This window comes from Mastomys coucha, unplaced genomic scaffold (assembly GCF_008632895.1).
Source record: "Mastomys coucha isolate ucsf_1 unplaced genomic scaffold, UCSF_Mcou_1 pScaffold8, whole genome shotgun sequence".
NCBI lineage: Eukaryota > Metazoa > Chordata > Mammalia > Rodentia > Muridae > Mastomys > Mastomys coucha.
Genome location: NW_022196914.1, coordinates 44,468,803 through 44,481,549, shown reverse-complemented (window position 1 = coordinate 44,481,549; position 12,747 = coordinate 44,468,803). Strand labels below are relative to the sequence as shown.

The window sequence follows — 12,747 nt, the reverse complement described above, 5'->3', positions numbered from 1 at the left end:
TGGAACTACTTTGAGAAAGAAGCTGAACCAGTCTGTAAAAAGCTTCAACTTCCCACACTGGCTGAATATTATGTTATCTTAAGAACTGTTACCCAATTCACACCTTCCCACACATACACATCTTTCCATACATTTTGAGCTGAAAACTGAGAAAGCTCATTTATACTTGGGGGAAAAGCTGCTTTAAAAAAAATGATAAAGTGGAATAAATTTAAACAGCAAAACATTAATTAAAAAAAAAACGCACCACAGACACTGTATCACTAAGAAAGCCAGTAACTTTACTGAATTGTCTGCAAAATACAAATTATACCTTATTTCCAGCAGGAGAAACTTTTGAAAATTTCCCACTTGAATTCACTACAGACAGCTGAATTTAAGTCCCTTGAGATACACACGTGTGGTTAGCTTAGGTATACCATCTTGTCATCTAGTGGCGACAAAGTCCAGCTTATGCCGCTGTGAGCCTCTATTTGAATACTTGTTGCAAATGCTTGTATGCCCTCATTTACAAGCTATTTTAATTATTGTCATTGAATGGAAACAAGTCCCCAGAAAAGGAAAAGGAAGAAAAGTAATACGGCAAAACATCTGAAGCAATCCAAGCTCCATGCATGCAGTGACCCTTGTCTGCTTACTCCAAGAGTACACTGCTGCATCCAAAGCAGAATCCATCACTTAGCCAACCTCTCTGAATTAAATTGAGGTATCAATCAATTTGAGGTATGAACAGGGAAGGCAAAATGCAATACCCGATTATGAATAACCAAAATGGATAAATTTAATGCAGTAGATATGTGGCTTGGATTGCTCCACATCTTTGGTTAAAACATAGTAAGAAAAGCCTTTAATTACATCTGTAGTCTGAAGCATTCTAACAGACACCAGCATTCAAGCAATCTTCAAAAGATCTGTAGTGGCAGGAAATTAACGCCATACAACTGACGACACCGTAGCAGATGGCAGAGGCGAGAACAGATGAAGTACGCCATGCTTAGGCAACAGCCTTTATTGAAGGTTCAAGTGGCTTCTTCTTTAAAGTAAAATTTTAAAAGAAAGAAATACAAAGCATTTACTCTCTGAAGGGACAAAAAAAGGGGGGATCAAGGGAGCAAATGCTATCTCGAAAAGGGTGAGTGTGTCAAAAAAACAAATACATAGAAGTGAGAGAGGGCAGACATGCTTTTTAAAAATGTATAGGAATTTGTTTTGAAATTCTCACGTTAGTTAACCTTTAAATGATCTAAAGATGACAGGCATTTTCATATTCATCATTACAAAACATTAAATTCCACCTTTGGGAAAAAATAAACAATTTTACTAAAAATCACAATTTTAAAAAAGGTTGAAATCAACAGCCTCCACACATCAGTGCACACAATCCGCAGGCTGCATGGCTTGCTCGGGCTGTAGTGCGCACACGACTCAGGCTGTGTGCCTTTCACCTGGCCATTACCAGCATTCCTCAGCTCCCTGTTACCAAAACTCTTTTAAAATAGGATTCGGTATAACAATACTTGCAGCCATGTAAAATGTCACTTACGGTCCTCCTACTTGCAATGATGAATGTTGTAGAATATACTACTCTAGGCCAGGTAATATAAAATAATAATCCCCCCAGAGCTCTGCCCCAGACTTCTGGATACAAAGAACTTTGTGTGATTAAAATCCATACTAGATTTGTAAATACAGTAAATGGTGAATTACAGGAAAGGCAAGGGCAAAGACAGACAGTGCCTGTTTACAGAATGTGACTGGTCACAATAAAAATTGTGCTTCTCATTAAATCATCTCTACAAGTCTCAGGTTATCTCTTCACTATCTGCTACTGCTTTGAGTGCAGTAGTGGGAATGAAGTGACTGGCATCCATTTTTCAAGTGAATTTGTTCTTGATTTGTAAAAAAAAAAAAAAAAAAATCTATTGTCAGAACTGCTATAAATAGAGGAGGCTTCTGCTGGCACATGAGCTCACTCCAGCTTTAGCATTAGAAACTTACACTCCCTTTGTTGCGGAGGCAAATGGCAGGTAAAAATTTAATATGGCTATTTCTTCATATTTTTATATGACCCTTTCCCACCCACTGGTAAGATTCTATTGATCTTGATGAACAAATGCACTTTGAAAGGACAAGGAACGTTTGTGATATGCTTGCATATTTAACACACATTTAGTTATAAACATGAATTCTCAGGATGGCATCAAGTCTGGAGTGAAATAATGGCGGACTTTCTTTTTCACTTTATGTGCAAGTTTGAGTGTACACATGATCATGCAAACAGGTGTGCAGGTAAGCATGTTTGTAAGGACGATTTCCTGTTTTGCGTCTGCATAAATACTAGTCTTCATGTTCCATGGATACCTTTAGTAGTAGAATATATATGAAATGGTTGATGTCTTTATTTTGTTTTTAGTATATAAAACATTACTACAAGGCAGGCTAGCATCCTATACGGATACAACCAAAGGTGCATTGTGGTCTAATTCTGGATTGCAGATCAAGTTAAGAAAAATATAGCCTCGTTAATAAGGTCTTTTGGCTTCTGCCACCCAGCGGCAGCCTTTTACAGTGAGAAACATGTAGCAACTATGCAGGTAAAAGGGAAAAAAACTGGATAAGCACATCCTACACGTGACCTAGCAGAACTGATGTTGCCGCATTCTTTGTTCTGTATGTCAGTTTAACGACAGGATGAATCGACAGATCTTCACATTCCAAGAGAAGGGAATCATTCCTAGCCTGAAATCTCACTTCAACACTCTATATTGACTCTTATGGCACTCACTTTTTAAGGGGTCTGAAAATTAAACCTTTACACATGAATATTAGACAAGAGTTAGATTATCTTGAAAATTTAAAAAAAAGGGGGACATAGAGAAAGGTTTTTTAAAATGGGATTTCTTGAAATGTCTGTTAAATTTCTTTATTGAAGAAAAAAATAGGTGACATACATGCTTTATGCAGAAGTGACATTTGGGGGTCCTGACACAGCAGGGTGTTCAATAGTCCTGTACTGCTGACAAAATTGTTACGGGTCAGTTAATATCATGAAGGTGGACACCAAGTAACTATCCTTTCACGGTTTCCTTCCTCTCAAGCACCCAGTCTTTCACATTGTTCTCCTACAGAACTCTGTAACTTATCAAGTAAAGCACATCAGTTGATTCTAGGGCCCAGGTGCAGGGCCCTACCAGGTGTAGGGCTCCAACACAGCTTCTTACTCTGGGCATATTTCTAAGAAACATCAAATTCAAGGCTGAAAATGAACTATGTAAATTTAGAATATGGGCAAGTTAGGATACGAACTTACAGAATTCCAAGATGCGTGGTGAAATGGAGAGATCTGAAAGGGGCCCTGCTTTTGATAAAATGAAAAGAAACCAACAAAACAAACCAAAAAAAACCAAAAATAGTTTGAAAGAAACCAATTAGTATATACAATGGATGTCAGTTGACCCAATAGTTTGCTGACATTTTAAAAGCAATTTAGGATGTTGCAATGTAATATGTTCTAACCCCACAGCTTATCCTTTTGACAGCTGACCTTGAATTTATAAAATGTATGCAGAGTAAAAGAAATGAGAAAGAAAATAGTTACTCAAATGTGCAACTGCACAAATATACCCCCCTCCCGCTATTAAGAAAACAAAACTTCTGCCATTACCATAATATTATATATATTAGAAAGCTATACACAAGCATGTTAATTTCACAGATTTTTAAAAGATTCTTAATATTTTATATAATTAGAAATACACATTTCAAAAACAAAACTTCTACAAAGAGAAAACAGTTATCTTGGTTAGCAAAGCATGGAGTTCCTCATGGCTTAGGGTAGTGCTTTCTATACAAAAAGTCCTTTGTAGGTTTTTATAGGACTGTTTAAAATATTAGCGAAGCTATTGAGGGGAAAAAACACATTTTGGCTTAAGTAAACTACAAAAAGCCACAAATGCTTTGCAAACTCTTTCTTACCTTTTATATGAAAATAAGCAAAATGTAATGTACATATTTTTATATTTTTATTTAATAAGAGATGCAGACCCAGATTTATTTATTTAATTAAATACGTTAGCTCTCAAACGCCACACTTTTTTTTTCCCTTTTCTTTTCTTTTAAAGTAGGTATGGTCCTCTTTGAATGGTTTCTGATCCTTTTGAATGAGTGCCATACGCCAATGCTATGCCTGCAGGTTTGTGAGCATGCTCGGATGTTAGGTGACCGGCATGTTCCTAACATTTACCAGTGGCCACCCCTTGCCGGGTCTGTCCAAACTTCTATACATTTTTTCTATATGTTGCATAACAGCTGCTCTCTCTTTCAGTAAAGATCTGCCGCTTTTGGCAAATGTTTCCTTTTGTCTATTTACATGTAAATAACGTTGAACCTGCAACATGACACTATCTATTGTAACATACATTTTGCAAAGGGTCACAACAGTGAAAAGAAGTTAGCCTTAAAATCTATTTTGTACAAGTGTTCTGTTGTACAACTCAAGTGCTAAGCGTATCTCAGCATTTCTGTTTATCTTTATACTGTATCACTGAGGCAATTTAAAAGTACTTTTACAAAACAGAGTACCTGACTTTTTTTTTTTTTTCCACACACGGCACATATAATGCATATCGACCCCCCTTCCCCATTAAGGTATAGCACACACACACACTGCAAGAAAAAAAAAAACTATTAAGTAATAATGTGATCATGTTGCCCATCCTTCAGAGAGTCGCATGCGCTTGACTGAGGGACTTTCCCTTTCGTCCGGCGAAGGTCTGGTGAGTCCAATGGGGGAGTGGAATTCGTTCCGGTGATCCTCCCGGTCGCTCCCATCGTAGGAACTGCTACAGCTGCTCAAGCTGTCAACAGGAGATCTCCCCGCCTCGTGGCGCGTGTGTTGTGGGTATCTCGAAGGGGTGGTGGTACGGTCTCTAGGAGGAGAAACAGGTTCTGACTTGATGTTGAGGCTTTGAGTAGAAGGCAGGGAGAGATTTGAACTCTGAGATAAATGAGTGCTAGTGCAAGCTCTGTAGGAGGAAAGGAAACCCAGTTACAGATGGAGGAGGCCTGCAGGCCCCGGAACTCACATTACAAACACATCAGCTTAAAGACTTGCATAGACTCTAGTGCATGCCCAGCGTGAGTGCAGCTAGGCACAGAGAGGAGGCACAGCCTAGAGCCATGGAGAATGTCTGTGCCTGGTGGTAAATACACTATTTAACTGGCCCAGGCCTCAGGCATCATCTCCACTCCTAAGAGACTCTGTAACTGTATAGATTACCTTTTCATAAAGGATAAAGACATGGTATAACAGTCATTCTGTGTTCATGGAATTTTCCCCTACACTATTTCCAATCTTTAATTTTCTGAACCTTGGGAGACGGTGTTTGATTTTGAATGGGACTCTGTTGTTTAACCAACGGCTGTGCTTGACATTATTTTTAAAAACTTGTTATTGTTAGAAAATTTCTCTCCCTTCAACTGATATGCCCATATAAATGGAGATATATACTATTAAGGGAAAGTGAATAGTTTGAATCTCAAGTGAACAGAACACATCAAACACTGAATAATTATATATAACTGATGAAAAGCTTGGGAGGTATAAGGAGGGGGGAGGACTGAATATTATCTGCAGAAAACTTAAAAACTGGTTTAAAATCATCTCACTAAAACTGATACCTAGCTGGACTTTCTCTATCATTTGCAGCTATATGGGATGAAAATCCTGTCTGTAGTTGACAATTCCTTTAATCTTCGCATGGCTGAGCAGCAGTACCAATGGGTATTTAAGGTAGCACTTCTCTTATTTATAACTAATATTAGCAGGTGAATCTGTTGTTCATGAAGGAAAGAGTGTGGGAAAGAAGGATGGAGTGTGCCCTTACTGTGGCTCTGATCCCTCTGAATTAGAGTGCCTTCTGGGAACACTGGACAATTGTTAGACTAAGAGAAAAGCTTTAAGCCATTAAGTGTGGATTGGAGATCAGTGACTGTGATCAGGGTGAACTGTGCTCAATCGGCTGTCATCAGTGTTAAGATTTTTGCTTGCTTGTTTTGTTTTGTTTTGTTCTTACTTCCTAATCGCACTGACATGCACATCCAGAGTCAATATGATCCAACTATACTGTCAAGAAAGTACTGCAATCACTTTAACTCTGGGTTATTCACAGAAAATAATTATATATACAGAGACACTGGGTTTAAACAAAAGAAAGCAAGCCTACCTATTAATGTATGCAATTATGCTGCTCTCTAACGGAGAGAACTAGATGTGGGCAAGTGTCTTTCTGAACAGCGAGACAAGGCGAGTGTATTTCAGAGACAACAGTGGAATAACTTCGGTCTGGCCTTTTGGGAGATGTGACACAGGGTGAAGATGTACAGAGATAGAAAATTAGTCAGAAATGAAGTTATCTTTGAGTAATGTTTTATACAAAAGCACCACCTACTGGCAAGGAATGACTTTCCCCTTATTAGTAGATGAGCTAACATGGGGGACATTATAAAGGGGGGCTCTTTGCTGCTTTAATGAGCCCTTCGATTTTAGGCAGCCTGAGCTCAGATATAAATGCCAATCCCAGTGCACATGGTTTTCAATTTCTGTTTATCCATGGAACTACTTATTTGAAGCTTCTCATTTTAGTCTATATTAGTTCTCTGATTTTCTAAGACTTTTAATTAAACTGTCCTTAAATCAAGATTATATTAAGATGGGGGGGGAGCAGGAAAACACCTGTATTTCAAAGGCTTCATAATGGTGGACTATCTCATACCAGTTCAAAGTTACTTAATGATTCATTTTGATGTTTGAGGAAATCCTCTTTTGATTTCAGGAAGAAAGAGTTTTCCTGGCTCTGGGTAAGAAAAACCATTTCGCTAACATTTAATTAAGTACGTCTGCTGTGGATCATACAAGAGCTCAATAATAAATGCCAATTAGGGGCCTGGAAATGACACAGCGTATCAATACTTTTCTCCATTCTTTGACATTTAGCTTCTATTTCTCTAAATACAATAGAATGGGAAACTTCTAAAAATTTCGTGAGTTGGGTTACATAGTTAGCTCGTCTATATAAGTTAACTTAAAAGTAGTAAGAACAATACACTGTGCCTTTTAATGTCATCAGAAACATGAATTATCCTTTTATTTGTTCCAGTTCCCAACATCAATGGTCCTGCAGAAGTTTTACTGCCTCTTGTTCCCCACAAAAGATGGAGTATTTATTTGTTGGTAATTCTTTTCCATGACTGAAACAACTTATCTGGTGGTGGAACTTCACTTGACAGTACACTTGTATACAAGCTTATTGTGAGCGGGGAGCTGTCGGCACTAAGTCCGCAGCACAGAGCTCTGTGTGGTGTCCGCAGCTCAGCTTCATGTCACTTTAGCACAGGCCACAACACAGACTGGCTAATCTCTGCTACCTGAGGGACTTTCTTATCAAGAGAAGGCTGTGTTAATATCACTTAACTGTACATATGCTAGTTTGCTCTTGGGAACAAAATATAGCTGTAGATAATTGTGAGACTACAGGTGTGAGTGATTGAGAAAGAGGAAGGAGGAGGGGGTGGGGTCAGGCATGTGGGTACCTTGTCATGTCCTCTGAGCTACTCCGAATCCACTATACAGGATTTTTAAGCTGTGAAAGCTATCCTTCCTTCAAATTCCTCAGAGATAAAATGTGGATAGTATTATTTAAGTTCCTATCACTCTGCATTCCAATAAAATCAGGTTTTCTTACTCTATTTATCTTTCCCCTCCTATGAGGCAAGAGTCTCATTACATATCCCAGCCTGGCCTCAAATGTTTAATCCTCCTGTCTCAGCCTCCTAAGTGCTGGGATGATAGGTGTGCATATAGCACTCAATTCAGCCTAATTCTTTTTTCTTTTTCTTTCTTTTCTTTTCTTTTCTTTTTTTAAAGATTTATTTGCTTTTTCTTATGTGGGCATATGTGTACAGGTGCCTGAGGAGGTCAGGAGAGGGTGTTGGATTCTCTGGAGCTAGAGTTACAGACATTTGTGAGCCACCTGACATGGCTGCTGAGTCTTCTGCTCGACTAGTAAACCCTTCAGTTGCTGAGACGTCCAGGCAGTGCAGTCCTGGCTGGCCTGGTACTTACTACAGAAGGCACTAACTTGGGACCACACCCAGTCCTTGAGCCTAACCTTTAAGAGTAGTATTCAATCTCCCCTCCACTCTGCAACTCCCTTCTCAGTATGGATTGAGTCCTGTCATCATCTTCAACAACAACAACAACAACAACAACAAATGTTGTCCCTTTCTGGAAAACATTGTCCAGAAAGCAGGTTGTCCTTTTCTAGACAGCAATCAAAAAGCACCTAAAAGTCAAGGGTTGTTCTATTTTACAGAAACATTAGAACTTGGGGTTTTCTGCAAAACAGTTTGTAAGGAGACGAGACAGTTTGTCTGAAGACATCTTTCAAGAAGCCACCGTGAGAGAAAACTAGGGAGAGTGTGCACGGTGACAGAGAAGCTGGGTAGTGTTGACAGTGAAGACATACAGACTGGGTCATGCTTTCACTCTGAGGTATAGGGACATGATTAAGAGCAAGTGCACATCATACACTAAGCTCAAACTATGCACATGAGGATTGGTTCTGAAAGAAATGGTAGGGATGGAGTCCTCTGCTGCTTCAACTTTGGTTTCTTCTAGTCTGGCGGCTCCACTTACTGCCTTTTCATTTAAGCCTAGTAGAAATTATGTTTTCTCCATGTGCTAGGTTTTTAAATTGTGGGTATGGTCAAAATAACAAATATGTGTATAACCTCATAACTAAATATGATCTGTTGTTACCAGCAAAAGAAAAGTGGCATTCTAATGAGATGGTGTGACTTAAGTTGTTATCGTGTATTTGTTTTATTCTGTGTATGTGAGGGCACATGAGCACCTATAGTAGCTGACCCTTTTCCACGACCATGAGGCTCCCAGCAATCTACTCAGCGAGGTTGTCATGTTGTTAAGTGAGGTTTGATAGCAAGCACCTTTAGCCCATGAGCCATCTGGCTGGTCATTATAGGGCTTTGTGACATGGATGATATCTTTCAGGGTGGTGGAATTTAGTGCTATGATAGATGAATTTTGTGAGAGATGAGAAATGAACAATTCCTTTTATTATTGACAAGTAGGCCAGTATAATGTTGTGAGTATGTATATAAACTCGTGTAGATGGTATGATGTACTTAGTGGCAATTTCTAGAAAAAGGTTATTGCAACCAGAATCTACTTACATAATTAGCACTGGAGGGAAAATTTAAATGTCTTAAAAAGAGAAACTCATTGTAAAAAAATGTAAAATGTAAAAAATGTTGAAAACCTTCATACATCTTTAATGTCAACATTCTTTCAAGAAAGCAGAGCCATAATGCAATGTGCATTTACTTTACTGTGCACACAGAAGGCTAGATTTTCCATGACAGTGACTAGTCAGTGGGATGGCCATAGCAAGTGGTGACTATTGAATGGTAGCTCAGAACTCTGATCTATGCTTTATCCATACCAAGTGATGTACAGTGGGGGAGAGGAGACAAGCAGGGGCAAGAACTTCACGTGATCCTTATTTGTATCACTACTTCCATAGGCATACAGATACAAGATTAGTTAGTTAATATTACTAATTGGTATCTAAAATGGCTTAGTAGAAAACTGAAAGTGGGGTGGGTATGTAGGATGTTTCTAAAATATGACAATTTATCTTTAACTAGTTATACCCCATTTTCTTTTGAAGATTAACTGAGTTCTGGAATTATTAGTTCAAATTAAAGTAAGGTGTCTGGTTTAACTCTTATACGAAAATTGTGGATTCAGGGCATTTTTGAGAACTTCTCTAATATATAAATGACAGAAGTCATCTATGACAAAGATATACCTCAAAGCGACCACAAGGGGGCAGAAAGATACATACTTTGACCAGAAAACAACAAAAGTTATTTTTATGCCCAGTATTCAGTAATTAGTATTGCATGCGCTAATTAGTATTTGTGCATATATTTTAGCACAATGGATATAATTAGACAACTATGCTATTATATATGTTAGACATATTTAAAGCCTGTATAGAAATTCAAGAGTTGATTCTATGAACAGTAGGTTCACATTAGAGGAAATTATGTAGTTTGGGCTAAATGAGAACCTCAGCTCAAAAAATATAAAAAATTACAACTATAAATACCTTCAAATTTTCCATAAAAACTTCAGAAATCTAACCCAAACCTCCACTGCTGACAGAGGAGGAAACAAACCTTCGAGCATTAAGGAAAGGCTATAACAATTGTGCCTACCCATTAGCACTTGCCCTTCACCAAAAGAAAAACATGCGAAGGGATATTTGAGCTACTTGAAATATGTGACAGGAAAGGGGCTTTCCTGGCAATCAGATGTTATGTCCTTTAATGGACATGAAAGTGCCTTGTTGAAGACAGGCCTTTTTCATGTAAAAGATACAGTCTCTGGTTATGATATGAAAGTCATAACTATTGCTTACCCCAACTGACTGAGGGCAGATGGCGGCATGTTATGTAGGTGTTGCTGCTGCCAGCCAGTTACGGAGCCGAGGTGGAGCGCACTGGCAGTGTTGAAGCCAGACAGAGATGACAGATCCGCGCTACTCAGAGAGTACTCTAGATAGGAGCGAAGGGGCGGCAAGGAGAGACGCTTAATTAGGAGACTGTCAAATGGTAAGCAAAATCACACAGTTTCAACCTCTAAAGTATACTTTGAATCAAAGTTTTCAATTTGGGAAAAGAAGGAAATAAAACACCAGGGATAATTTGAATTTAAAAAGAAAAAAATATTATCTGTCCGAGTAAGAACGTCACAACAGATCCAACGAAATAATAGATCCTGCAATGTTAGTGTATTATACTAACTTTAAGAGTTTAAGGTGTCTACATATCCTGTAGTCTAGAATTAAGTTTTAAATTAAAAATCTTCAAGAAAGCGAGCTTTCTCCTACATTAAAAAGATAGTAGCTAGCCAAGCACTGGTGGCACATGCCTTTTATCCCAGCACTTGGGAAGCAGAGACAGGCAGATTTCTGAGTTCAAGGCCAGCCTGGTCTAGAGAGTGAGTTCCAGGACAGCCAGAGAGCTACACAGAGAAACCATGTCTCGAAAAAAAAAAAAAATATATATAGTAGCTCAGTTTCCTTGAAATATTGAATTCTATTTGGGTAAAGAAAACTTCCCAGCACTTAAAAAGGAGCACTACAAAAGACAGAGGTGCTGGTACTGTGCGTTCTGGACACAGGCACTGCATGAGCTCCCAACGGGGCAAAAAAAAATAACTTTTAAAATATGCTTTTTAAAATGTTTACTGTAATATTTGCACATAGCAAAACTACTCACCAGTACCATATGTTGTTGAAATGGCTGATGGATATCCTCCCATTCCTTGTCCTGGTAAAGTAGGAGTTGCTACGGAAACCACTGGGGTAGCCAATGATTGAGCCGACTGGGAGTTATTTATCCTTTGATTCTTTTAAAGTAAATAAAAGAACATTATTGGTGGCAGATTTTAAAAAGTTAAAAATATTAGGTCTCACTACTAGTTTTTCACATAAAGAAATAAGTTGGTACAAAGCTCATGAAATTAATCATTTAACATGTGTCTCTATGAACTCTGCCAACCCTATCATTTACAATCCTTCAAGAGACCAGCTGTTGCCATAGTAACCCATTACATCAGTATCTCCTAGGCAACTGAACTAGTAACAAGTACCATAGCTTTATTATGTGTAAAAACAGACTATGTTGAGAACTGATGAAATATGTATACTGTACTGCTATTGTTTCAGTTTTTATTCAAATGCAAATTAAAAAAAAATTAAAATCAACCATGGTGGGTTTTATGATCAGTTCTATGTACAGCAGAGCTGACAGATATAGTTCATGCTACACTATGACCAGCAGGTGGCGCTATGACTACTTCCTTCTGCTTTGAAACTTTCTTGCTAAAGGATGGCAAAGTAGCTAATGCCAGTATTTAACTCCTAATAGCCAGGAGGTAAAAGATGCATACGCTCAAAATAACGGTATTTTAAATCTTGAAATAAGCATTTTACTGTTTAACAACTAAAGATGCAGTATTGTGTTTAGATTTTAGAGTAAGTTCAGTCTTATTTAAAACATGGCCTCTAGTTAAAAGGTGGGGACAGGGGAAAAGGCCCATAAAACCCAGATATGCTTTTTCACAGGCTGTCAATAATTCTAGAAATTAATGGTGTTTAGGTATAATCACTACCCTCATTCAGTGAGGTAACTTTTAAAATCTTCCTGTTTGGTCCCAGCTAGCACCTTTCAATGAGGTAGTTTTGTTATCTTCCCCAGCATGCCCTTTGAGGGACACCTCCTTCCCACTTACCAACAGCAGGTCCACATCCTCAGACTGACAGCATGGGGAAGGAGGGAAGGAGTTTATTAATTAGTGTCTGTAAATATTTATAACTGTGAAAATTTTTTCAGCAAAAGGAGAGGCATCTTCTGATAGACAGACACAACAGTTTAAACAGCTTGGCAAACTGGATGCCAAAGACAACTCCTTAACAAAGACATCCTTTGTTTCCCTTAGTGAGGTGTTCCTTGTCTCAAACCTGAAGACGGTCTATCTGGTTTGTAGCACAGGTCAGTGTCTCCCTGTTTCCTGTTGTGTACTGTATTTTGATAAAAAGATAATAGGACTGTACTTTAAACCCTACTTGCTGGAGGGAAAGGGCGTCACAACTGATG

The 12,747-nt window shown here is 38.4% G+C and overlaps 1 protein-coding gene across 19 annotated transcripts in view; it reads right to left on the bottom strand.

Annotated features, from left to right (window-relative positions):
• Positions 1-260: 260 nt before the first annotated feature.
• Positions 261-12,747, bottom strand: part of Mef2c (myocyte enhancer factor 2C) — a 163,965-nt gene continuing 151,478 nt past the window's right edge. For 7 of the 19 annotated variants that reach the window (XM_031359828.1, XM_031359826.1, XM_031359829.1 and 4 more), the window contains 4 exons: positions 12,383-12,406; positions 11,368-11,497; positions 10,506-10,641; positions 261-5,024 (listed from right to left, as the gene is read on the bottom strand). In XM_031359828.1, coding sequence (XP_031215688.1) covers positions 4,703-5,024; positions 10,506-10,641; positions 11,368-11,497; positions 12,383-12,406 — 612 coding nt within the window. In that variant the 3' untranslated portion in view covers positions 261-4,702. The remainder of the gene's footprint in view (positions 5,025-10,505; positions 10,642-11,367; positions 11,498-12,382; positions 12,407-12,747) is intronic. The other 12 variants (XM_031359842.1, XM_031359841.1, XM_031359839.1 and 9 more) reach the window with 3 other exon arrangements.